Consider the following 26,467-nt stretch of genomic DNA (forward strand, 5'->3'; position numbering starts at 1 on the left):
GGCCATTTCACCTCACCGCACCCACCTGCAAAAGTTTCCAAATGTCCTGCGTGATTGCGCCCACAGTTGAGCTGACTGTCTTCTCCTACATTTTCAGTTCAGTTAATTTTAAAAAAGACTATTTCAAATAGGTCTAGAAAGAAGGTCACGGAGAAGGGGAAAGAGAAGGGAGGGGGAGAAGGAGAAGAAAGAGGGTGATGAGATGGAGGAGGGGGCAGGAAGAGGAAGGGAAGGAAAGGAAAATGACTGTCGAGGAGATTAGCTAAGAACTCTAATCCATTTCCTACTGTGCCCAGCATAGCACATTATACAAGGCTGAGGCTCAGGAAATAGGCACTGAATGAATGAATGAATGAATTCCATGCGGTGCGTTTGTTTTAAACTGAAAATACGTTTCTGACGTTTTCTGTTCAACTTTCCAAGAAGTACTCAAGTTATGTTCATCAGCTGGTCTCTTACAAACTTACCAAATAATCATCGGATGTATATCCAAATGGAAAGTTGCAAAAGAACATAAAAAAAGGAGACAAGCCTAGTTTTAAAATGACATTGGCCACTGGGTTGTCACACTGGGTACCTAACAACAGACTGTCCCTTTCAAAAGTCACTTTGAGCTGCTATGATTAAGCTCTAAAAGCCACAAGCCTGCCTCCTGTTCCATCCTTTCATGACTGAAGGATGATGCCAATCTTTCACTTAGGCAGTGGTGGTTTTCTGTTTCAACGGTCGGGGTATGAATGGGTACCTGCCCTCCATTGGTTGTTGAGATGATCCTGGCACTGCCCCCACACTGCTTCACATACCACAGGAACCAGAGAGCGGAGACCTCATGGGTCTCTGCGGTGACACACAGGTTCACAAAGAGAGTAGCAAGCTGCTTCGAAGATCTGCTCAGGGAGAAACAAGAGCAAAGCTGGCAAATGCAGGGGAGCATCTTCTTCATTCTCTGGAAATCATTCAAGCAGTAAACTTAACTTGGCTATAAGTGGAGAACAATTTAGCAAGTTTCAGAAAACTGCCACTAGAATCTAATATTATAAAACATGACGTCAGAGATTTGGGGAATAGGAGACATATTTTCCCCTTAATCAAAAGACCTAGCTCAGAATCAGCATGTATTCCATATGCTATGCTGTTACGGCTGCTCTCCACACACTTGCTACTCTCCTAGGCATCCCCATCTCAGTAAAAGGCATCACCATTCACCCACTCGCTAAGGCCAACACTCCAGAAATCAACCTTAATTTCTCTCTTTCCATCACTCTCCCACCATCCAATCCATCAGGAAGTCCTGTTGTCTCTCACCACATCACTCCACCTTCATTACCACCAAACTGGCATCATCTCTTGCCGGGATGATTAGAATTATTTCCTCCAGACTTGTCTCTCTCGTTCCACTTGTCCTCACTGAATATCTATGTACCACACTTGAAGCCAAAAGGTTTTTATTGCCCTCCCCTCCGTGGTGCTCTTTCTATAGTGTAAATTAAGTCATGTCATTCCCTCGCTTAAAACTTTCCAGTGGCATCCTATCAAAACCAGAATAAGAGTCAGATCTTTTACCAGGGCCTCCAAAGTTCTAAGTGATCTAGCCCATGCCTACCTTTCCTATCTCATCCTGTACCTTCTGTACTTATTCTAATGTCCCCTCAGAAAGATGAACTCTTATATGTCTATAAAAATGAGCACCAGCTTCTATATTCCCAGCACGCTGGCGTTCTCTATCATTTTACTACAGTGTGGTAGCTTTAAAACTATTTTCACTGTCTTAAATTATCTTAATTATTGGTTTATTATTTTTTTATTGCTGTCTCCCCCACTAGAATATCAACCAGTGAGACAGGGATCTTAACTTTCTTGCTAACCATAGTATCCTCTTTAATAAAATAGTGACTGGAACATAGTAAGCACTTAATAAATTACTTGTTAGATGACTGAATGAATACATGGTTGGTGGGAAATATCAATTAAACATTACCTTTCTTTTCTTTCTTTCTTTCTTTTGGCCATGCCACACAGCTTGCAGGATCTCAGTTCCCCAACTGGATTAAACCCAGGCCACGGCAGTGAAAGCCTGGAATCCTAACCACTAGGCCACCAGGAAACTCCCTAAACATTACTTTTAAATGATCCATAATGCTCAAAGGATATGCTAGGTGCTGTACCAAGTACAGAATTAGTCACAGTTATCTATTCAGTTATTTTACTGTCTAATGGAAGACCAGCTCAAAGAATGGATGAGGGGAAAAAGTGATTAATAGAGTATAGACAGACGAACTTTTGCTTGAGGTTGGCAGGTAAATGATGAGAGGTTATGTCCTATCTGGAACCACACCAGAAAGTGAATGATCTCATGCAATTCCAACAGCTCAGTGAAATCTAACATATCCTAAAATTCACCAGTAGTAATGTGTACTCTGGGATATCTTTAATTAGGAGCAGTCCCGCTTTTGACTTTGACATAAAGTTTGCATGTTGTTAATCTGGTTATACCTGAGGCAGAATTTTCCACCTGGTAGTGCTGACAATGGGTGGAATAAATAATACCGTCTTCCATTTATTGAACTCTTTCATACTCCATGGTTTTTAAAACCCATTGTCTTATCGATTTGTCACCAAAATGACAGTCATTATTTTTCCCCAGTTCACAAACCCAAACACTGAGTCTCAGGGAAGTTAATAACATGTAGCGTACAGCTCACTAAATGGTACAACTGCAAACCACATCATACCTGATTCAAACTTCATGCTTTTAATGCCTCAAAATGCTTTAAAATCAGTCAGTTGACAACCTTGAAGGGACAAATATTGACCAAGGGACACCTCTCTACCCTAGTGTACCTTGACTCTGGAAGTTTGTAGAATCACACCTAACACACATACCAGTTACTTGTAGCACTTTTGTGACAGTCCCCATCATTAAGCCTGCATATAGTGTAATATATATGTTGAAGTGACTTCAAGTTAGTTTTGCAACATTCCTCATGATAACTGAAGGGATGGAAATTGCTGACTCATGCTTTCTTTGCAGAGGCAATTTTTGGCTTCTATCTAAAACAAATATCCAAAGATTGGTTTAAAATATTACTTCAAAGTGAAAACATCCTTTGCTGCTTCCTGATGTCCCGTTTTCTTTGTTCTTTACTGTATAGGTGAATTCGGATGGTACAAGGGAGTCATAAATCACTAAAACCCAATGTTGCCCTAGCTAGATAACCGATATTAAATATAAAAATAGAGCTGTGATTCTAGCTGTTACTGTTGCCAATTTGGTGAGAAAGAAATAACCCTGGTTTGAAATCAAGGGAGATCTAAAAGTAATTTGTCTCTGGAGGGCCAGGCCATTCTTAATCCTTTATTTGATTTACTCTAGGAGCTTTACTGAGAAAACAAATGAGAAGAAAAATATCTGAGGGATGGAAGGCCAAGGAAGCTAGTGCAATAATATTTTCGTGTTCCTTGCCCTGTTGACTCCTTAAAAGATAAACGTTATTATGCTTTCTACATGAAAAATATACACTTATTATATAAAATTTGGAAAATTCATAAAATAAAAAGATGAGAGAATGAGTATCTTCCACATTTCTGCCCCCCCAAAGATAATCCCTAGACTCATTTTGGTGCATTCCTTTTTCTAGTTATAGGTTTTAAAAAGTGTATTTACATAGCTGTGACTACATCATAAATTTAATCTGTTTCTGAAAACCACTTTATAAATGATAACAGAAAGAACGATCAACATTAGTCTTTGAATATATGATTGTGCTTTAGTTTGAACCACGGTAGGTTGGATATTCTGGGGATTACTTCCTTTAAAACCAGGAAATGACATCATGCTTATCTTGCTTAGGAAAAATTTAAAAATTACTTTGTGTTCATATATTCTTAACATCTCAGAATGCTTTCTTTTGTCAGCCAACAACCTAGAATATTCGCTAAGGGGAGGATTAGGTCAAGGACTATAGCAGAAAAACTCAGATCTCTGTGAGACCAAAGAAATATAATTAGTCCTATCTTCAATGAGCTTCAAAGCTCTCTGGAGAGAGAAGACCTAATGAATTTATTAAAAGCTTTTTGTAACAGGAGTTATAAAACAAATGCAGGTAAAAAATACTCACTATATTTTGAAAATCTCATGTATAAAATTTAAAAGTAAATCATGCAATTTTATTACAAACAAAATAAGTTGTATTACAAACTACATTCTAAAACAGAGTGGTAAATAGTATCAGATAAGTGTTAAAAAGGATGTAATTAATAATAGGCATTGGTTTCGTGACAATAAAAGGGTTTTACTCTTTCAAAATTGGTTGCTTTCGAAGGCTGAAGATGTAGGAGAGGCACGTGTTCGTCAGAGTATTATATAGTAATAACGGTAATGATTAAAAGATGGAAGTAACTGAAACGTCAAATGCTAATAGATAAACACATTATGGTATTCACTTCCCATGGAATAGTCTGCAACCATGAATATGACGTTTGATGAAGAATTTTAATGACGTGGATAACTGCTTGCATTGTAGTATTAGATGTTAAAAAACATTCTGATGGATATCCGTTGCTTGCAGTGAATGTACAGTTTTCTCTTTAGGAATGAGATGATATATCACATTGTACATACTTGATGACAGCCTGATTTTCTATCTGTTTAATAGTATGATGTTTTTCAAGCCATTAAATGTTCTTCTTCAACACGATTTTTAAAGATTTTAGAGTATTCCAGTTTTCAGACAAACCATAATTAATTTAACCAGTCTTCTATTATGGGACATTTAGATTTTCCTTTTAAAACTAATGCTTTGAATCTCCCTCTCTCCCTTTCTCTCTCTGTTTCTCCCTCTCTTCTTTTCTCTCTCCTTCTTTAAGCTAAATTCTAAGAAGTTGAACTTATGTATGAAGAAGTGTGTACATTTTATGTCTTTTGGTTACTTCCATATCAGAGAACTTCTCTAGAAGTTCCTCTTCAAAGCTTTGAAGAATTCCACTCCATCCCATAGGTGTTTGAAATGCATGTGCTGAGGCATTCTCTCCATACTTGACCACCAGTGAGGAGTATACAAGTATCCCTACATCGACAGCTTGATAAGTGAGATCTTTAAGCTGTTCTAAATAAGGGAAGTGGCACAATGTGGTCTGTCCTAAGGACTTTAGGGGGTAATACCACCTTTGTAATGCAAAACTATCCCAAAGAAGTAGGTTTGATGTATAGACATCTTTAGGGCAGGACATGGTTCCAATATTTTTCAGCACTCCACCTGGCCAAATGGTGTGGTTATAGACACAGAGCAGCTACTCGGTTCATAGCTGCTGAACGGAATTGCTAACTAAACCTGAAAGAGAGTCACAGTCAATGCCTGTGCCTAATGGCGAGTCTTACTCCGTCCAGCAGATCTTGTCCAGCAGCTCCTTCATCGTCATGTGGTCCCACTGTTCTGCAAGCGGCGCCTTCCATGGGGCATCACTGGGAATCTACATTCAGATGACGATTCAGAGGGGAAAAGCAAATGTAATTTTCCATTTTAAATAACTATTTGAATAGTATTCAAAACTCTAACTTAAAGAAGGAAAATGCAAGTTTTCCAAATTCCCCCAATAGTGGTTTATTACTGCACAATCCATGTTGTCTGTGTAGATTTCCTATTCACTCAATCCATATTTTATATATATATATATATATATATATATATATATATTTTTTTTTTTTTTTTTTTTTTTTTTTTTTTTGTGGTACGCGAGCCTCTCACTGCTGTGGCCTCTCCCGTTGCGGAGCACAGGCTCCGGACGCGCAGGCTCAGCGGCCATGGCTCACGGGTCCAGCCGCTCCGCGGCACGTGGGATCTTCCCGGACCGGGGCACGAACCCACGTCCCCTGCATCGGCAGGCGGACTCTCAACCACTGCGCCACCAGGGGAGCCCCATATTTAATTTTTGATAACCTTTCCTGTGCTATAAATGGAGGCTATGTTGTAATCAGGCTGTTTCCAAATATCAACTACTAAGTTACTAATATAGTTTAGAGAGAACAATTCAGAAATTCAACTCCTTGGGACTTCCCTGGTGGTCCAGTGGCTAAGACTCCACGCTCCCACTGCAGGGGGCCCAGGTTCGATCCCTGCTCAGGGAACTAGATCCCACACGCCACAACTAAGAGTTTGCATGCCACAACTAAAGATTTCTCATGCTGCGACTAAAAGATCCCAAATGCCACAACTGAAGATCCCACACGTGGCAACGTAGATCCCTCGTGTCACAGCTAAGGCCTGGCACAGCCAAAAATAAATAAATAAATAATAATTTTAAAAAAATCAACTCCTTAACAAAGATCAGAAAGATGTACCAGATCATGTCTAAACTGGAGTTTCAGGTCAAGCTCTGTGTGTGTTTACTCAGGAGCTGCAGGTTTGAGCACGGTGGTGACTCAAAGACCCAGAAGCCTTACTTGCTATGTCCTGAGGATATTCTAAATTAGAAACATCATCCCAAGAAAGCTGAATGATAGAAGATCTTCTCCCCCCTCATCAGTAGTATGCAAATTGCAGCCTATTGGACATGTCATTCTTTTAGAGGTTAGAAACTCACTTATTCATCTCACAAATCTTTACTGCAAGTTACTGTGCTACACAACGTGCCAGGCACTGTTGACATGCTTCACCTTCTTTCTTTTAAGGACTAAACTTATTACGAAGAATACAAATGTCATCAAAGAAGCTTTAGGAAGCTTTACCTCTCGTCCCATGTCATCCATCGTCCTCCAAAGGTTGTTAAGATCTAGGCAGGCAATTGGATTCCACATAGGTGGGAACGGGCCCCTGAAGGGGTAGGATTTGCCCTGTGAGATACAAGATAATTTTAAAAGGAAACATTTACTACAATGGAAAAGTAGTTAAATATGCCAAGTTGTTAAATATCTGTAGGCAAAATCACGTTATCAATATGTGATATACACTCAAGTGTTTTAGTTCCTGAGTGTCCTCAGAACCCAACTTAACTTTTTAGCATTAAGATTTCCAGCAAAATTCCCTGTTACCTAAAGAAATTTGGTGGCACACCAAACACAATAGAAAGGTTTCTCTCTGAAATTGGAACACTTATCATGTAAAATGTAAATGCCAGTACAGAAGTGGGGTTACCTAATCTCATTTGCCAATGATACTTGCAAATATCTCAGAGCCAGGAGACTCTGCGTGGTGGAGGGTCAGAAAATGACAACTATAAATATTACACAAGTTAGAAGGGGATGAAAAACCGATTGCAGGAATGCAAGTATCTGTAGGAAGAGCCACAAAACAGGGCCGAGCAAGCTTCTCCAAGGAATCAGATATGCTAGGTCAACACAGGAGTTCCCAGAGATCAAGGTCAAAGCAGAAAGAAGAGACAACTTAGGGAGTTCCCTGGTGGTCCAGTGGTTAGGACTCAGCTCTTTCACTGCCGTGGCCGGGGTCTGATCTCTAGTCAGGGACTAAGATCCCGCACGCCGAGCAGTGCAGCCAAAAAAAAAAAAAAAAAAGAAAAAGAAAAAAGAAGAAAAGAGGGTTTCCCTGGTGGCGCAGTGGTTGAGAGTCCGCCTGCCAATGCAGGCGACACAGGTTCGTGCCCCGGTCCGGGAAGATCCCACATGCCGCGGAGCGGCTGGGCCCATGAGCCATGGCCGCTGAGCCTGCGCGTCCGGAGCCTGTGCTCCGCAACGGGAGAGGCCACAACAGTGAGAGGCCCGCATACTGCAAAAACAGGAGACACAACTTCAAGGTTCTCTTTGTGACATGTTTACACTGCCTGGTTCTCCCAGAAGAGCAGGGACGCTTTGACACAGAGACAAAGGGCATATATTTCTCCAAGGATTACTAACATGGCAGCTTGTATGTCATCTCTGGGAGGCTTAACTTAATGGCAGTTCAGGTACATCCACAAAAACCACTTTAGGTTCATTTGAAAACCTGAGTCAGAAGTCAGGCCATGCATTCTGACATCATCTTGCAACCAAATTGGAGTAACTCAAGGTCCACAGTCAACCAAGATCTCACAATAACTCTCAGTCATTTGGCAAAGATTCATCTCATACTGATTTTGTAGTTACAGAAACTATTTTAATAATTAATTCTATGGTCATATTGTTCTTTGTTCTCCAACAAGGCCCTAAGATTCTCAGGGAAGAGTTATCATACAGGCTTACTTTGCTTCTTGTATTAGTCAGGGTTCTCCAGAGAAACAGAACCGATAGGATGTATGTGTGTGTGAGAAGGGGGGCGGGGGGCAGTGAGAGAGAGATTAATTTAGGGAATTGGCTCAGGCAATTGTAGAGGCTTGGCAACTCCAAAATCTACAGGGCAGGCTGGCTGGCTGGAAACCCAGGGAAGAGTTGCAGTTCAAGTCCAAAGGCCATCTGCTAGCAGAATTCCGTCTTCCTTGGGGGACCTCAGTGTTTTTCTATTAAGGCCTTTAACTGATTGGATGAGGTCTACTCACATTATGGAGGATAATCTACTTTATTCAAAGTCTAATTTAAATGTTAAACTCATCTAAAAAGAAACCTCTACAGAAGCATCTAGGATAGTGTTTGATCAAATGTCTTTTGTGGCCTAGCCAAGTAGACACATAAAATTAACTATCACACTTCTTAGTCAACTTTACTGAGGTATAATTTACACCCAAAGAAACAATTTTAAATGCACGATTTGAGAAGTTTTTGACACACTGTAAGCACCTGTGTAACCATTACCACAATCAAGATATAAAGCATTCCCATCACCCCAGAAAGTTCTCTCTTGCCCCTCCCCAGTCAATTCCTGTCCACTTTCTGGCCCAAGACAACCACTGATCGGTTTTTTGTCACTATAGATTGGTTTTGCCTGTTCTAGAATTTCTTAAACAATGGAATCATGCAGTATGTATGATTCCACCTTTATCTGGCTTCTTTTGCTTGGCATGACGTTCTTGAGGTTCATCCATGCTGCAGTCAGTCCTTTCTGACTGCTGAGTAGTATTCCATTGTATGGATGTACCATGCTTTGTTTATCCATTCCTCTGTTGACGATTCTTTCCAGTTTTGATTCATTCATTGTGGATGTTTGCTATGAACATCCCTGTACGGGTCTTTTTACATACATATATTTTTTTTCTCTTGGATAAATGCCTAGGAGCAGAATGGCTGAGCTGCATGGTGGGTGTATGTTTAACTTTTCAAGTTTAACAGTTTCCAAAGTGGTTCTACTGCTTTATATTCTCACCAGAAATGTATGAGAGTTCTAATTGCTCCACATCCCAACCAACACTTGTCGACTTTTCTTTTATGCTTTAAGTACACTGTTGATTTTAGAATATTAGATTTACAGAGAAGTTGCAGAGATAGTACAGAAAGTGTCTAGATCCCTCTCAACTAGTTTTCCCTAATGTTAGCATCGTGCATTACCGTCGTACATTTCTCAAAACCCAGGGATTGACACTGGTACATGACTATTTATAAAACCTAAGACCTTATTCGACTTCACCAATTTGTAAACTAAGGTACTTTTTCTGTTCCAGGATCCCACAAAAGATACTACATTACACTTAATCACCAAGTCTCCTTGGTCTTTGGTCTGTGACAGTGTCTCAGTTTTTCCTTCTTTTTCATGGCCATGACAGTTCGGAAGGATACTGGTCAGGTATTTAGTAGACTGTCTCTCAATCTGGATCTGTGTGAATTTTTTTTTTCATTTTTAGATGGGGGTTGTGGGTTTGGGGGAAGAATACAACAGAGGAAAGTGCCCTTCTCACCACATCACCTTGGGGGGCACCTGACTTATCTCTGCTGATATTAACTTGATTCCTTGGTTAAGGTGGTACCTGCCAGCTTTCTCCACTGTAAAGTTATATTTCCCCCTTTCCCTGCTCTGTTCCTTGGAAGAGAGTCACTAAGTTCAGTCCATTCTCAAGAGGAGATGGTAGGGAGTAAACACTACTTCCTGGAGGGAGGTGTCCAGATACATTTTTAAAATTCTTCTCTAGGGAATATTTGCCTCTTTCTCCCCTATTATTTATTTATTCAATCTCCTCTTTATATCAGTATGGACTTATATATATTCACTTTATACTTTGGGTTATAATCCAATACTACATTTTTATTTTCTTGCTCAAATTGTTCCATCTGTGGTCGTTGGGGGCTCCTGTGTCCTCTTGACATGGCTTCATCCTTCTGTTTTTTGAGCGCTTTCTTCATTTCTGGCACTAGAAGATTCTCCAGGCTCATTGTCTATTGTCTCTGCCACAGCCCTAGGATCTGCCATTTCTCCAAGGAGCCTTCATTTCTTTTATTTTTAAAAATGTTGAATTTAATAGAATCAACTAGGTGTATGCTGGCTTTAAAAAAAAAGCAGCTTTTTTGAGATACAATTCACATACCACGCAATTTGCATGCTGACTTTTTTAAACCTCTACTTATGCCTCCATCAGAGCTCAGCACATAGAATTTATTCAGTAGAAACCTATGGATGGATCCATAGGATCATTCTCCGCAAAGCACATGTGGGTCCCACCCCAGCACTGCCTCCCTGAAACTGACTGACACCGAGCGAGTGAGTTGCTTAATCTCGTTGTTCCAACTCAACATCTCTTGGCCTCATCATCTTCCTCCAGGAATTATGCCCAGATTACCATAAACAACTGGGTTAGGTGGCCTTCTCAGGGTCCCAGAGCTCCCCGTTTACCTTTCACCTGCCACTAACTCCACTGTACCAGCTTCATGCATTTACCACTTTGTGTCACCCATTGGGCTCTAAGCTGCAAGATCACGGACTCAAGTCAGCCTACCTGGATCAAGTCATGGCTCTGCCACTCACTAGTTGTGTTCAGTTACTTAAGCTCTCTGTCCTCAGTTTACTTGTGTATAAATGGGACGACAGTAGCTACCTCACAGATGTACTAGAAAGATGAAGTGAGATGATTCACGTAAGTTACTTTGAACAGTGGCTGGCGTGTTGTCAGTTCTCAGTAAATGTTGTTGTTGCTATTACTGCAGCTGTTACTACTGTAATTATTATTTTTGCACGCCTAGGACCTGTAGGCGTAGATTGATGGCACACAGTAAATTCACAATAAATGTTGGATATCATCTCAGCTGTGTGACCTTGAACTTGTTATTTATTTGGCACACAATGTCCTGAATTCTAAAAAGATCTTTTGTACTTAGATTTTGTCTTAGTCCATTTGTGCTGCTATAACAAAAGAAACCCCATAGACTGGGTGCTTTATAAACAAGAGAAATTTATTTCTTGCAGTTCTAGAGGTTGGGAAGTCCAAGATCAAGACGCTGGCAGATTTGATGTCTGGTGAGGACCAAGTTCCTGGTTCATAGATGGCCATTTCTTACTGTATCTTCACATGGTGGAAGAGATAAGGGAGCCCTCTGGGTCTATTTATAAGAGCACCGATCTCATTCATGAGGACTCTGTCCTCATGACCTAATCATCTCCCAAAGGCTCCAACGTCTCATACTAACACATTGGGGGTTAGGATTTCAATATATGAATTGGAGGGGGACAAAAACATTCAGTTTATAGCAGGTTTCCTATGCTATTATTAACTTCCTTGTTTTTAAGTCACCTACTTTGGCCTCCAAAGATCCTCACCAGCAACACCTGCCCTGCTTCCCACCACACACCAGAGATGCATTTATACAAAGAGGGTGAGAGATGGAACTCCCATTGTGAAGAACCAAGTCAGGCTACCTCGCAAGGGCAGAGTACATCCAAGACCGGCATACAGAGACCTCTCCCTGGACTCCTCAGTGTGGCATTGTGCCCACAGGTAAAGGGCATCAGAAAGAGATAAAACCACAAGCAGGTTGAATAGCCACCGCTTAAATGGGAAAAACAGCCCATTTTTGTCGCAAAAATCTTTAGGACCAAGAATGGAGAGGAAGAAATTGGTAGTCGCCCAGATAATTTAGTTATTCAGGGCTTTGTGTTTGCTTGTTTTCACAAACACTTTGGTTCTGCTAGAAATCACCAGCAGATGGCTTGAAGAAGAGTGTGACACCCGCAGATTTGGTTAATTGGTGCCTGCTCTGTCACTGCCAAGGTCTGCACCAACAGCCATGGCAACTCCTGGGAACTTAGGGACAAGCGCTTAAAAAACTGAGAACTCCAGTCTGACTCATGGATTGGCTCGGGAAAGGGTGAAGAACAGCTCTTGGGTGAGGGCAGAGTTACCCGGAAAACCATGACCTGCACAGGGAGCCCCATCAACAACAGTAACCTGTTTCTCCTTCCCCGTTAACCTTCAACTCAGGGACACATTGTGAGATGCGCACCTCTCTACCATCCCTCCCTCCTTTCTCAAGGATAAGGTCTTTGTACAGCACGTGTCTTATGGAAGGGATATGATGGAGGTGGGGTGGGGCTTCCAAGATTGTTCTTGATAGATGCCAGCTTAGTAGCCCAGTTGAAATGTCACCCCAGCTGAAGCCCAGGGATTCTCATTCAATGGGGTCCTAAACACAGTGAGGGCTGCACCAACAGCAATCATTCCAGCAACTCAATGGTGTCAGAGACCAGCTACCAAAGCCCTCCTAAATCAGGAACGCTCTTAGATAGGAGGTGTGTTCAGAACTCTAAAGCCAAAACCGGAGTGAGAAGTGACCACCACAGAGGGCTCTGCGTGAGTAAATGGAAGCCAAACAATATGTAAAGAGCACCGTGATGAAGAAGAATAAAACACTTCACCCTTTTTATGTTCTCATTTACTGACAGTCTTTGGTGTCTTAACGTCCAAGCAGGTAGCATCTTAGCTAAGTTTATAAAAACAATTACAGTTGTCCTTCAGTGTTCTCAGGGCACTGGTTCTAGGACCCACAGCAGATACTCAAATCTGTGAATTCTCACGTCCCAGAGCCGGCCCTCTGTATCCACGGGTTCCGCATCCACAGATTCAACCAACCACGATCATAAACATAATACACGATCCATAGTTGGTTGAATCTGCGAATACGGAGAGCCAACTGTATTCTTTTATAAGATTAGAGAAAGCTTCTGACAAACCCAGGAAAGAACTATTGTTAGAGACATAAAAATGTCAAGTCTTCAAGCTTCAGGGAATAAGTAGGGGAGGGCGGGAACGTCTAAATTTATTTGACGTGACCAAAGGTAACATGAGAGTTTTGTGCCTCAGATTTGGCTGTTGTAGAAACAGTCCAGTGATTGTTACTATTTAGAACATTGTCCAGGGAGGCCTGTCTCGTCTGAAGAAATCATGACATCAGAGTAAGTCCCCAGTTCAGGGACAAAACAACATATCACAACAGATTGAATGCCAACACAGATATGAGAAGCCAGCTGTCTTCTCTCAAGCCAGATGTGAAAGAGATATGCAAAAATGAAAGTCAATGCCACTCACTCATGTGTTTGCTTTAGAAATCACTTTTTTCCATAAAAATGTTAACTTGTCACAGGGTTTTTATTGTTATTTTAGGTGAATTAATAGATATTGTTAAAAATCCTCAGTTTCAATTCCTAATATGGAAAATACAAAGAGATGGAGTCAGTTGAGACGAAGCTACTTGAGGTTCTCAGTAATTTTCAAGAATGTAAAAGTCTGAAAAGGGCTGGTATAGAACCACAGGAGAAGGGATGCAGGGTGGCTTTTTTTTTTTTAAATAAATCTATTTATTTATTTTTGGCTGCGTTGGGTCTTTGTTGCTGCGCATTGGCTTTCTCTAGTTGCGGTGAGCGGGGGCTTCTCTTGTTGCGGAGCGCACGGGCTCTAGGCTCACAGGCTTCAGTAGTTGTGGCACGTGGGCTCAGTAGTTGTGGCTCGTGGGCTCTAGAGCGCAGGCTCCGTAGTTGTGGCACACGGGCTTAGTTTCTCCGCAGCATGTGGGGTCTTCCCGGACCAGGGCTCGAACCCGTCCCCTGCATTGGCAGGCGGATTCTTAACCACTGCACCACCAGGGAAGTCCCCAGGGTGGCTTTTAAATGACCAAAGAATGGATTCAAAATGGTCTCGGAAACTTGATAGCTGTGTGACTACAGTCAAGTTGTTCAATATTTGTGTTCTCTTATCTTTAGATTTGGAATAATGGTACCCATCTCACAGGGGTATTGTAAGAATTAACCAAAATGATACATGGCAAACAGGATGCACTCACTAAATGAATGCTGCTGACAGTACTGGGATCATGACGAACACCCCGTCGTTTATACAACCACTTCGTACCCATAAATCCATGCCCACAATTTTTTACTTTTTTTTGCGGTACGCAGACCTCTCACTGCTGTGGCCTCTCCCGCTGCGGAGCACAGGCTCAGGACGCGCAGGCCCAGCAGCCATGGCGCGTGGGCCCAGCCGCTCCGTGGCACGTGGGATCCTCCCGGACCGGGGCACGAACCCACGCTCCCTGCATTGGCAGGCGGACCCCCAACCACTGCACCACCAGGCAAGCCCCGTGCCCACATTTTTGATTAATGTCCTTTGGGTAAATTCCTAGAATCAGACACCCTGGCATGAAGATTTATGTTTGACTTTCTAAAGCAGACTTGCTGAAAACCAGCAAGCAACTCGATTATCACATGGCCTTATTTTGTAGCCTAAGAGCTTCGGCAGGTTCAGTAAAAACATCTGAAATCTGCCTCTCAATTCTCCCCCTAACGAGTGGGCCAGGGCTCTGAGACGGGCTGGCTTGGCGGCAAGTACATCACTAATGTCAACTTTGATGCTCCAGACGTCTTGCTCTTCTCCTGACCCTTGTTCTCTGAGGCAAAGACTGCACACCCTGAAGTCTGTCGCATCTGGGAAGCCCTTTTGCCATCTTATTCCCCACATTGACCCCAGTCTCTGCAGTAAGAACAGGTGGCCTGGCCTTTCTTCAATCCCGCTTCTCGACAGTGACCTTTCCCTCTCCGTGTCTCTTCTGCCGTTCATGGGAATGTCGCTTTCCTCACTGTGGAGCAGGCCATCCGGCCCCTCTAGAACTCAATGACTTTTACAGCTCTTGGAAAGGACTATGCTTGGGCCACAAACAAAATAGGAGGACCAAGCTTAACTTTTGATCTATATTTCCAGTTTGGAAGAAAAGAAATTTAATCTACCCTATGGGGGAGGAGGGAAGGAAGCTCTACTTAGGCAAATGGTTTTCTTCCTCTGTTTATCTGTTCTCATTTCTAAGCACTTGGAGCCTGTGGTCAACAGGGGTTCTTTTTTTTTTTTAAATATATTTATTTGTTTTATTTTCGGCTGCGTTGGGTCTGTTGCTGCGTGCGGGCTTTCTCTAGTTGCGGCGAGCGGGGGCTACTCTTCGTTGCGGTGTGCAGGAGCTTCTTGTTGTGGTGGCTTCTCTTGTTGCAGAGCACGAGCTCTAGGCGCACGGGCTTCAGTAGTTGTGGTGCACGGGCTCACTAGTTGTGGCGCACAGGTTTAGTTGCTCCGAGGCATGTGGGATCTTCCTGGACCAGGGCTCGAACCCATGTTCCCTGCATTGGCAGGCAGATTCTTAACCACTGCACCACCAGGGAAGCCCCAGCACGGGGTTCTGATTGCATCATCACATGGGCGAAGCTGGAGGACGGGGTAGACAACAGTGACAACGTTTTTGGAACAAGCCAGCAGCACTTAGCACAGAAAAGGCCTGGAGTTGTTAGGGAACCGTTGACTGAAACCACCCGCCTTGGCCAGACCCCGATTGCCTGAGTTGTCTCACAACAGAAGGTCCTGATAAGGAACATGGTGCTGTCACTGAAAACTAACTAGGTGAATTCGGGAGGGGCCAAAAGAGGGCGGAGAGGACCAACTTCCCAGAGTCCTCTTGCTGGAATCCATCTTGGCTGAGAGATTCACACGCCACCAGGCAGTACCCTGAGTCAGACTAGGGGCCAAGCAAGATGATTGGCCAGAGACAACCTGGTAACTAACCCCATTACCATAAAACCCAAGACTGCGAGCCACGTGGCAGAGCAGTTCTCCTGGGTTCCTTTACCCTCCTGCTCTCCGCCCAGCACCCCTTCCTAAAAAAGTCTCTTGCTTTGTCAGCACGTGTGTCTCCTTGGACAACTCATTTCCAGGTGTTAGACAAGAACCCACTCTCGGGCCCTGGAAGGGGTCCACCTTCCTGCAACAGAATCGTCCATGTAGGGAGAAATAGGGAAGATGAGGATGGTACTGGCTGAGAAATTAGGCAAAGCCTTGCAGGAATAATATTAACAAACAATAATGACAACAGCTGACAGAGACTGTTTACCCGGTTCAGGCCTTGTTCTGTGCACTTTACATGTATTGATTCATTAATCTTCACGGCCACCCTTTCAGATGGAGAAGCTGAGACATAGAGAGGTGAAATAATTATCGTCTGCTCAAGGTCTCACAACTGCTAAGTGGCAGCAGGATTGCAATTCAGACATTCAAAGGCCAATACTCTTGATCATGAAACTTCCCAGCCTCTTAATTATAATTATTGAACACCATTTGTCAGACACTAGGCTAATGGTTTTAATTAAATAATTTAATTTAATTCTCACAACTCAGTCAGTAAATTGCTAATTGTGTGTTTCATTTTACAGATGAGTTCTGAAGCACAGAGAGGTTGAGAAGCTTGTTCGAAGGTCACACAGCTTGCACGTCATGGGAAACAGAATTTAACCTCGGGTTTGTGCATTCAGAACTCAAGCTCTTACTTAGATCTCTGCTCCATGAGCCACTGCTCAGTTGGTGTAAAGAAGGTCTCTGGAAGACATTTTGACCCAGTAACCACTTGAGATTCTTACAAACCAGGTAGAAGCTGAGGATGGGTTCAATGACCAGCCGGATCTTTTCCGTGGCTCTCCCTCCTGATCCCAGGCAAGGACCAGTCCAGCCCACCCTCAAATGACTTCCATGTCAGTTCATTCACTCATTTATTCAACAAATATTTCTTTACACACAGTGTAAAACACACTGGAATTTGAAAACTTGGTATAAAAAAATGTTAAATACCTCATTAACAATTTCATATTGAATACACGTAAAAATGACTATTTTTGATAAATTGGGTTAAACAAAATATACTATTAAACATATATAATTACAAAGGGGCAAAAAGACCTTTGATCGTGGGGATGGTTTCACAGGTGTATACATGCAGTTTATTATACGTCAATAATGCTGTAGCTCCCCCATTGCTACCTGAGAGGATTAACAAGAACTAATTTCACCTGTTTATTTATTTTTTCGATGCAGCTATTAGAAATTTTAAAATCACATAGGTCAACAAATACTTCTTGAGCACCTCCTATGTATCTGTCACTGTTCCAGGCTCTGGGAGCACAGTAGTGAGTGACAACAGACAAAAGTCTCTGCTCTCCTGAGAGCTTACATTCTAACAGGTGTAACCAAAATAACTAAACAAAACAGACACTAAAGAAAATAAAGAAGAAAATCATGTAGTATATTAGAGAGTGATAAGTGCTATGAAGAAAAAGAGAGTAGGAAAGGCAAAGAGGGTGTGTTGTGGTTTGGGGTTGATTATAATTTTAAATAAGGTGGACAGGGAAGGCCTCACAGAGAAGGTACCATTTGAGGGAAAAGATGAGAGGAGAGGGGGAAACCATGTGACTCAGCAGGGTGGGGGGCAGAGCACTTCAGGCAGAGGCCCCAGCAAGCATCCTGAGATGGACTGCACAAGGAACAGAAAGGAGGCCAGATTGATCCTCTCTCTTATTCCACAGGGACGTACTCTTGCTCACTAGAACAAATCCAGGCTCCTGCCTCAAGGCTGCCAGAAGAAGGGGGATGCCAAGGAGATGGCCTCTGTGCTCTGGTCAGGGCCTCTGTGCCCTGATGTCAGCAGGCCATCCTCACCACTGCATTGTTGCTGCATCTGTCCTTCAAAGACTCCTTTGCCTTCTAATCTCCAGCAGTGCAAAGCTTAAACTACTTCTATGCCCAGCTCAAGACTCACTTTCTTCAAGAAGCCTTCCGAAATTCACCTCATCCCCCATCAGTGCTCGAAACATAAGGTTCACTCCATTTTGAGTCCTTACCATAGCAGCTTGTAATTGTTATCTTGATATTATTCTCAAGGTGTTCCACGTGAGTATGCCTTTTTTCTCCAGCTACTTCAGGAAAAGAAACATTTGCCTCCTCCTATAATGTTTAAGAGTGATATATATTCAATTGGTGTTCGACGAGCATTGGATGATTGGATGGATGGATGGAAGGATAGATGATTGATCGGATGAATAGTGCTATAGACTGAATGTCTGTGTGCCTCCCCAAATTCATATGTTGAAACCTAACCCCAGTGTGATGGTATTTGGAGGTGGAGGCCTTTGGGAGGTGATAAGGTTATGAGAGCTGAATCCTCAAGAATGAGATCAGCGCCCTTATAAAAGAAAGTCTGGAGAGCTTCTACCAAGCGAGGATACAGTGAGCAGACGGCATCACCAAATCTGCCAGCAGCCTTGATCTTGGACTTCCCAGCCTCCAGAACTATGAGAAATAAATTTCTATTGTTTATAAGCCACCCAATCTATTGTATTTTGTTATAGCAGCCTAAATTGACTAAGGCAAATAGTATTAAAATAAGAAGAGGAATTCTTCAGGATCTGAGACAGAAGTCTGACTGAATGTTTTCTAAATACAATGAAAGTTAATATCTTCTGAAAAAAATTAAAATGTTTTAACTAGGAAGCTGAGAATTGTAATTCTCCCCCCCCACCCCCCCCCACCCCGCAAACCTGATCAATATCTTTGTCCTCTTTACTTTCATAATCTGTTGTAAATACACATGCTGATGGAGACAGAGGCCTCCACAGGGGAGAGTTTCCAAAATCAGCCCATACATTTACATCAAAGAATAACAGTGTGTTGAGAAGGATGCAGGATTTTGTGCCCCTAATCCTCTGCTGCTTGTATTAGCCATTTCCAGCTGTATCACATGTCAAACCATCAGGACACACCATTGATGTTAAGAGGTTGTTTCCAGAGCAGAATAACGCCCACAGCTAAAATCTACTTTCCTGTTCCAATTTTTTCACTCTTTCAATTTGTAGACACGTAAGTGTTTATTAGATCAAATTAGCACAGGCATTTAGAATATCCCAATAAATGTCACCTCTTTTTCTTAGGGTGTGTAATTTTGAACACTGCCAACACATTACCCAACATGCGTCGTCAGCACTAGCAAAACGCCACAGTGCTCAGGCCTTCCATAATGTGCCTTTCAAAAATAGAGACAGCTACCCAGCAGTTTCAGCTTTCCCAAGAGAAATCTTGGCTCAAATAAACACTGTGTGTACCATTATAAGAAAGCCAAAAACCTGAAGCAGTGGTCCTTGCTCTTCTCTGGGATAAGGGTCCCTCTGAAACTCTGTAGAAAACCACGTAATCTCTCCAGTAAAGTGCACACATACAAACAATTCTATATATAAAACCGGGGAGTGTAACTGAAACTTATCTTGGGCTCTTCCCCAAGAGGCACGGATTTGAGGTTGAGAAAATTTGATTACAATACCGAGTGTTGGTGAGATTAAGAAGCAACCAGACTGTCATGTCCTGCTAATGGGAGTGTGACATAGTATAACCACTTTGGAAAACTCTTTATCAGTATCTATTAAAGATGCTTATGTATACAGCTTGCTACCCACTTCTAGATGCCCAAGAAAATGTTCTCCAAACACATACACAAGAATGTGAAATGTCCATTAACTGTATTAAGGACCAACAAATTGAGTTCTAGTCCCACAATGGAATACTCTACAGCAATGACAATGAATGATCTACAGCTACCCATAAATAAAAATCTACGGACTTCCCTGGCAGTACAGTGGTTAAGACTCTGTGCTCCCAATGCAGGGGGCACAGGTTTGATCCCTGGTCGGGGAACTAAGATCCTGCATGCCGCAAGGCACAGCCAAAAAAAAAAAGAAAATCTAATGCTGTGTTCACCTGAAACCATGTTTAGAGGCCAGAGGATATTCAAAACAAATAATAGCAATGCCAAGAGGGCAGTTATGCTTTAATCACGTATTTGGAAGGTGTTCGTGATGAGTTCATCTGTGAAGTCACGTCACTGTCCTACGGTGATTAACTGAAATACCACTGTGTCTCTCTTGACAACACTCACCATTGACCACAGGATGGCTCGGGCTGGTGGGAGGGCAGTGACCAATGTCCAACATATGCCTTCTGTTAAAATGGGTCAATGTACAGTGGAGACGCACTCTGTTTTTCCTCTGGGAAAGGACAGCTCTCACCCAATTGTATACACACAGACACACACACATACACACACACATATATGGATTATTATTAGAGAAGATTCCTGCACCCATCTCAAGGCCAGAGAAAGAGCTGCATACCTCCGTCCTTAAGCACCATTGCCTTTTAGAATTATGCGGTCTTTTGCATAAAACAAATGCTTATTTTCTAGGTCATGCTTAGTTAACAACTACCTTTGGTGCTTGTGCATGGTACTTCTCATAGATCATTTTTGCAAGTTAAAAAAATTTTTTTATTGAAGTATTGCTGATTTACAATATCATGTTAAGTTTCAGGTATACAGCATAGCAATTCAGTTTTATATATATATATTCTTTTTCAGATTCTTTTCCTTTATAGGTTATCACATAATATTGAGTATAGTTCCCTGTGCTATACAATAGGTCCTTGTTGGTTAATCTATTTTTTTTTTTTTTTTTTTTTTTTGCGGTACGCGGGCCTCTCACTGTTGTGGCCTCTCCCGTTGCGGAGCACAGGCTCCAGATGCGCAGGCTCAGCAGCCATGGCTCACGGGCCCAGCCGCTCCGCGGCATGTGGGATCTTCCCGGACCGGGGCACGAACCCGCGTCCCCTGCATCGGCAGGCGGACTCTCAACCACTGCGCCACCAGGGAAGCCCCATTTTAACCATTTTTAAGTACACAGTTTAGTGCCGTTAAGTACATTCACAACGTTGTACAACCATCACTACGATCCCTTTTCAGACCTTTTTCATCATCTCAAATAGAAACTTCATATCCGTTAAACACTAACACCTCATTTCCCCCTCCCACTAACCCCCTCATTCTACTTTCCGTCTCTATGAATTTGCCTATTCTAGGTACCACATGCATATAAATGGATTTTGCATCTTATTTATTTCACTTAGCGTAATGTTTTCCAGATTCATGGATGTAGTAACATGTTTCAGAATTTCATTTCTTTTTAAGGCTGAATGATATTCCATTGTATGGATAGACTTCATTTTATTTATCCATTCATCTGTTGATGGACATTTGGGTTGTTTTCGCTTTTTTGGCTATTAGAATAATGCTGCATGAACATTTGTATATTGATCCATTTTACAGATTGAGGCGAGTGAGTCAGGATGAACAACTTCACCAGGATCACTCAGCTAATGAGAGGGGTTCAAATTCAGCCATGCTTAAAGTCAAGCCTGTTCCCCAGCTCATACCACCTCTCGTGCAGCAGGAGATCCAAGATCTGGATGGTCACCAGGGCACAGGAAACAGCAGGCACCAATAAGGTCCACCTCATCGCCATTCCACTCTGTCTGCTTAAATGTGTTTGTGACTTTAAAAGCCCTAAGCAAAATCCTAACCAAAATCTAACTATTAAATTAGAGCTAACACTATATTTAGCTAAATGATGAAGAGAATTAGAATTGTTTTACTGATAGGCTTGTAAAGGGCCAGGAAAAATCTCTAGGCATCATCCTTTTAAGTGCTATGAACACTTGGACAATTTCTTTCATTCAGTAAAAACATACTGACCACAGATATGAGACAGGTACCATGTGACGCTCTGAAGACACAGAAATGAGATAAGATACAATCCCAGGCTCAAGGAGCTCCAAAGTCTAGTTGGAGAGGCAGGTCCATAGAGACAGAATTATAGCACCATAATTATAACATGGCACATGGCTGGCTTCACAGTGTCACCTGGCTACATGGCTGTGTATTGCAAAGCCCCTTGATGGACCCCGCAGTTTTTGGGTAAAGGGAGCTATTTCATGGAGAGTACAGTCAGCAGGATTCACGACTGCATCTATCTTACCCCAAACGCCCCTATGCTTCTCCATCCACAGCCATTCTGTTAGCCAGGTGTCAAGGTCTACAAAAGCCCCAATAAGTAAAGATTTGTCTAGAACTACTAAAGAGAAGAGTGGTCTACCCAAGTGGTCAGTATGGTGGACATCGTGATAAGCTTGCCCATCTCCCCATTCAGAAGTAAGGGTCTTATTTCTTCACCTGCTAGGAGTGTTCCTGGCAGGCAGCCCTTGGTTCTTAGCCCCCTTCAGAGATGTCCCCAGCTGCAGAAAAACCACTTTGCCCAAGGTCATGCTGCCTTCTCTGGGAAGCCCACCTCCAATGACTGACTGATGTGAAGGTAGAAAGGTCTTGTCCTCCTGCCCCACTCAGGACAGTTCTGAAGTGTCAGCCATCTTCAGAATCCCTTGCAGAGTTAGTGGAGGCTTCCACTGAAAATATATAACAGTTTTGAGACAGGAAGGGGGCAGGGCACAACCTTTAAAAGAATGACAGCCATTGAGGACACGGCATAAACTCGTTAGGACCAACTAGATCCAAGATGGTGGATGAGTTGACTTCCACTAGACCTTGAGCCTCATTATCCTCTCATTGTAATACATTAGCATATGATAAATAACACACCCACAGGCAGCATGAAAGGCCAAGGCAGACCATAAAAGGCCAAAAAGTGGGTGGTTACCCAATTCCTGGAAATCCCCACCCCTTCCCCCAAATAGTTGGAATAATCCTCCCACTTATTAGCCTATGAAACTACCCAGCCCATTAAAACTAATCACCCCATATTTGGGGGCTTCTTGCCTTCTGAGATGGCCTACACTCTTGCCTGTGGAGTGTGTTTCTCCCAAGGCTGCTCTCACTTTCTGAGGTGGACTGCATTCTGCCTATGGAATGTGTATCTCTCTAAATAAACCTGCTTTCACTTTACTGCGGCTCACTCTTGAATTCTTTCCTGCTCGAAGCCAAGGACTCACTCTTGGCAGCCCGTCCCAGGGACTCATCCGAGACCTGGGACGTGACCCTCCTCTTGTACCCCACCTTTTCCTTCCTGCAACAGTTTGACTTCTCCCTCTGCCAACTCCTGCCTCTCTCCCCTCTTATCTACAACTGTCGATGCCCAGAGCACCTCTTAATAACCCTCCTGCATGTCCATCTCCATCTCAGAGTTGGCTTCCTGGGAAACTCCACCACAGCAGCCATTCAGTGGAATGGGCACAACAGACTATAGCAATGTCTAAAGACTCGCAATCCCTGGGCTCTAGGGGGGGCCCAAACCTCATGGAAAACATGTAGAACCAGGCACAACGGGACCTCCTTTGAGAATAGGGGTGTTTTCTTTGGAGAGGATTAGTGGGGAGGTCCCAATCCTCTCCGTGATCCTCACCGGAGACTTGCTGAAGGAAATGAGAAATATTACCAGGGCTGCTACAAACATATTCACATAGTTTAACAGATTGACAGGGGGAAATTGAGAGGAGAAAGCCTGTAATCAAATCTAAGTGAAACTGAGCAGGACCCTGTGGGGCTCCCGGGTACAAATCCTTTCTGTGTCTCCCTTTTCTTGTTTGTAGGAAATGGGCTTCATTCAGCCTCCTTGACCTTGCCTGAGTTCCAAAGGGCAGATTCAAACATTTGCTAATCCGGGAAGGAAGGGGATGTAGAAACAAGGGAGGAGTAGTCAAGAAACAACAGCGCAGCCTTGGGGCAGGGTCCTGGTTCTCCCTCAAGGGATATACATAGCAATACCTTTGAGTTCTGCAGGAACTAACACCCCCATCCAGGTGGAAGTTGGAATGATGATGACCCTCCCGACTTCAATCAACTAAAGCTGGTACTCTGTAGACCTTTGCCCCAATTTTATGCTGAATTCTCCTCTGCTCAAGCCCCCTCACGACTATGCATATACCTGTAGCTCACAACTTCCCCAGTTTTGCTGTTGGGGAGACACTGCTTTGGGAAAGATCCCCAGTGTTCTCCTTACTTGCTGCAAGTGATAATAAATCCTTCCCTCTCCCTCGCTTTGGCTTGGTTGTGTCTATTGGCTCAACCACCAAGAGGGTATCTACTGACACCCACCAAGAGGCAAACCCAGTTTTCGGGCAACAGACGGCCTACAAAGCAAAGCTCACTTTTACATCACAGATCATAATTTAAAAATCCCATTAATGTTCACATGGAGCTTTGTGCCAGCAGCAAGAGTGAATTTGCCGTCGTAAAAATGTTTCCAAGGACCTTACAAAAATAATTACTATTGTATGTTTTGAGTTATTTAGGAAAGGACCTGGGAGTTAAAATCCACACGATCCCCAAATTCCAATAAATTTTAAACAAGTCTAAATATTGAAATCTTCCCTTCTGTGCATTGTTACATGTTCTGCTAGCTGCATTGACTTATATGTAAACTTAGAGAAAAGATCATTTTACTCTCACTAAGACTTCATAAAATCCTCCATAAATAGTTTACACGAAAGATAGTTTCCCCAGCTCTAATATTACAGTTTAATTAATAAATCCAGTGTGGTTTTTCACAGAAAAAAAACTGATAAAATGCTTGTTAAAATAACCATTATTAAAGAGTTGTAAAATTGCATGCTCATATGCTCATATGTTACGGTTTGGAAAATTTTACTTCTGATAAATGGAATATTTATAAATGGGATGGAATGTTTATAAATGGAATATTTCCTGCCATATTAATAAACAAAGGGTGTCACAGTCACCAATGATTTGCAGCCCTCCAACGTGAGCTGATGAGCCCTGAGGAAACTCAGGGCTGAAAAGAATACGTGCCATCTAGCAGCCATCAGACTGCAGCCACTCCCTGAGGTGAGCCCTGAGGAAACTCAGCACGTGAATATACAGGCCCCAGATAGCTGAGGTGCATATCACAGGAATGATTTCAGTGAGCCCAGACTCTTGCATCTTCCCATACACAGAAAAGCGCCAAATTCCTTAACTTGAGATATCTGGTTTTCTTTAATTAACAATAATCTTTTGACTGCCTGCCCTTTGTTGCAAACTCCTCTATATCCTGGCTGCCCCGCTCACCTCCTCGGAGCAGTTTCTCAGAGTTATCTGGAACGCTGTCTCCCGGGATGCAGTCCTCATTTTGCCCCAAATCAAACTTAACTCACAACTCTCACGTTGTGCATTTTTTTAAGTCAACACTTCTTCAATAGTGTGACATTGTGATGATATATATTTGATCTTTGTCTCTAGTTCCTGGCGAGCTTCTAAAACCTTTGGAAATTCCTGAGCGACAGGGATGAGAGGAGTGTCTTTGTTATTCGTAACAAACCCTTTGCAAGCAAACCTGCGTTTATGCTAATGAGGGTGACTCTTAATGGGCCTTTAGATAGCTTCAGGATCTGGGCCGGTTGCCAAGGGAACCAACCACGTGATTAGTGGTTGGTTCCCTTGGCAACCAACCACTAATCACTCCCTGGACCTCCAGGGAGGAAGGGGGACGCTGGATCTTGATGTAATCACCAGTGCCCAATGATTTAATCAATCATGCCTACAAAAATGAAACCTCCATAAAAACCCCTAAGCAAGGGAGTTCAGAGAGCCTCCGGGTCAGTGAACTAGAGCTCATCCACGTGCCTGGAGGGTGGTACACCCCAACTCCATGGGGACAGGAGTTCCTGTACTCACGACCCTTCCAGACCTCACCCTATGCACATCCTCATTTGGCTGTTCATCTGTGTCCTTTATAATAAACCAGTAGTAGTAAGTAAACTGTTTTCTCTGAGTTCTGTGAGCTGTTCTAGCAAAGTTTCAAACCTGAAGAGTATGTCACGGGAAACCTTTGATTTCTAGCTTGTCAGTCAGAAGTAGGCGAGGCCTGGAAATTTCGACTGGCATCTGAAGTGGGGGCAGTTTTGTGGGACTGAGCTCTTAATTTGTGGAGCCTACGCTAACTTCAGGTAGTGTCAGAATTGAATTTAACTGTAGGTTACCCAGTTGATGTCCAGAGAGCTAAAGAATTGGTTGGCATGGGAAAAACCCCACACATTTGGCGTCAGAGGGGTGGTGAGTAAAAAATAGATCATAGGTGACTGAATTGTAGGATAGTAAAGAAATAAAACCTAACACATTTAGTCTTAGCAAAAAAGGGACACTGGCTTAATCATAATCATGGCCAACCCTTATTTTAGAATACTCAGACATCAGAAGTCACTTGAAAAGGATCCCTTTTTGCACCCACATACATGCGATTAGAGGCGAGAGCACAGCTTGTGATGTTCAACACAGCACTAGGTAACCACATGTGAACTCAGGCACGTGGATGAGCTCTCTGAACTCCCTTGCTTAGGGGTTTTATGGAGGTTTCATTTTTGTAGGCATGATTGATTAAATCATTGGGCACTGGTGATTACATCAAGATCCAGCGTCCCTCCACAAAAGGTATGGCCAACTCTCATTAATTTTTTTTAACTAGAGTACAGTTCATTTACAATGTTATGTTAATTTCTGCTG

General features: G+C 42.7%; 1 protein-coding gene across 1 annotated transcript in view; it reads right to left on the reverse strand.

Annotated features, from left to right (window-relative positions):
* Positions 1-26,467, reverse strand: part of MAOB (monoamine oxidase B) — a 113,800-nt gene that overhangs the window by 22,167 nt on the left and 65,166 nt on the right. The window contains exons 4-6 of the mRNA XM_065901093.1: positions 6,725-6,829; positions 5,378-5,469; positions 746-887 (exon numbers count right to left, since the gene is read on the reverse strand). Of these exons, the coding sequence (XP_065757165.1) occupies positions 746-887; positions 5,378-5,469; positions 6,725-6,829 (339 nt within the window). The remainder of the gene's footprint in view (positions 1-745; positions 888-5,377; positions 5,470-6,724; positions 6,830-26,467) is intronic.

Source organism: Phocoena phocoena, chromosome X (genome assembly GCF_963924675.1).
Source record: "Phocoena phocoena chromosome X, mPhoPho1.1, whole genome shotgun sequence".
Classification (NCBI taxonomy): Eukaryota; Metazoa; Chordata; class Mammalia; order Artiodactyla; family Phocoenidae; genus Phocoena; species Phocoena phocoena.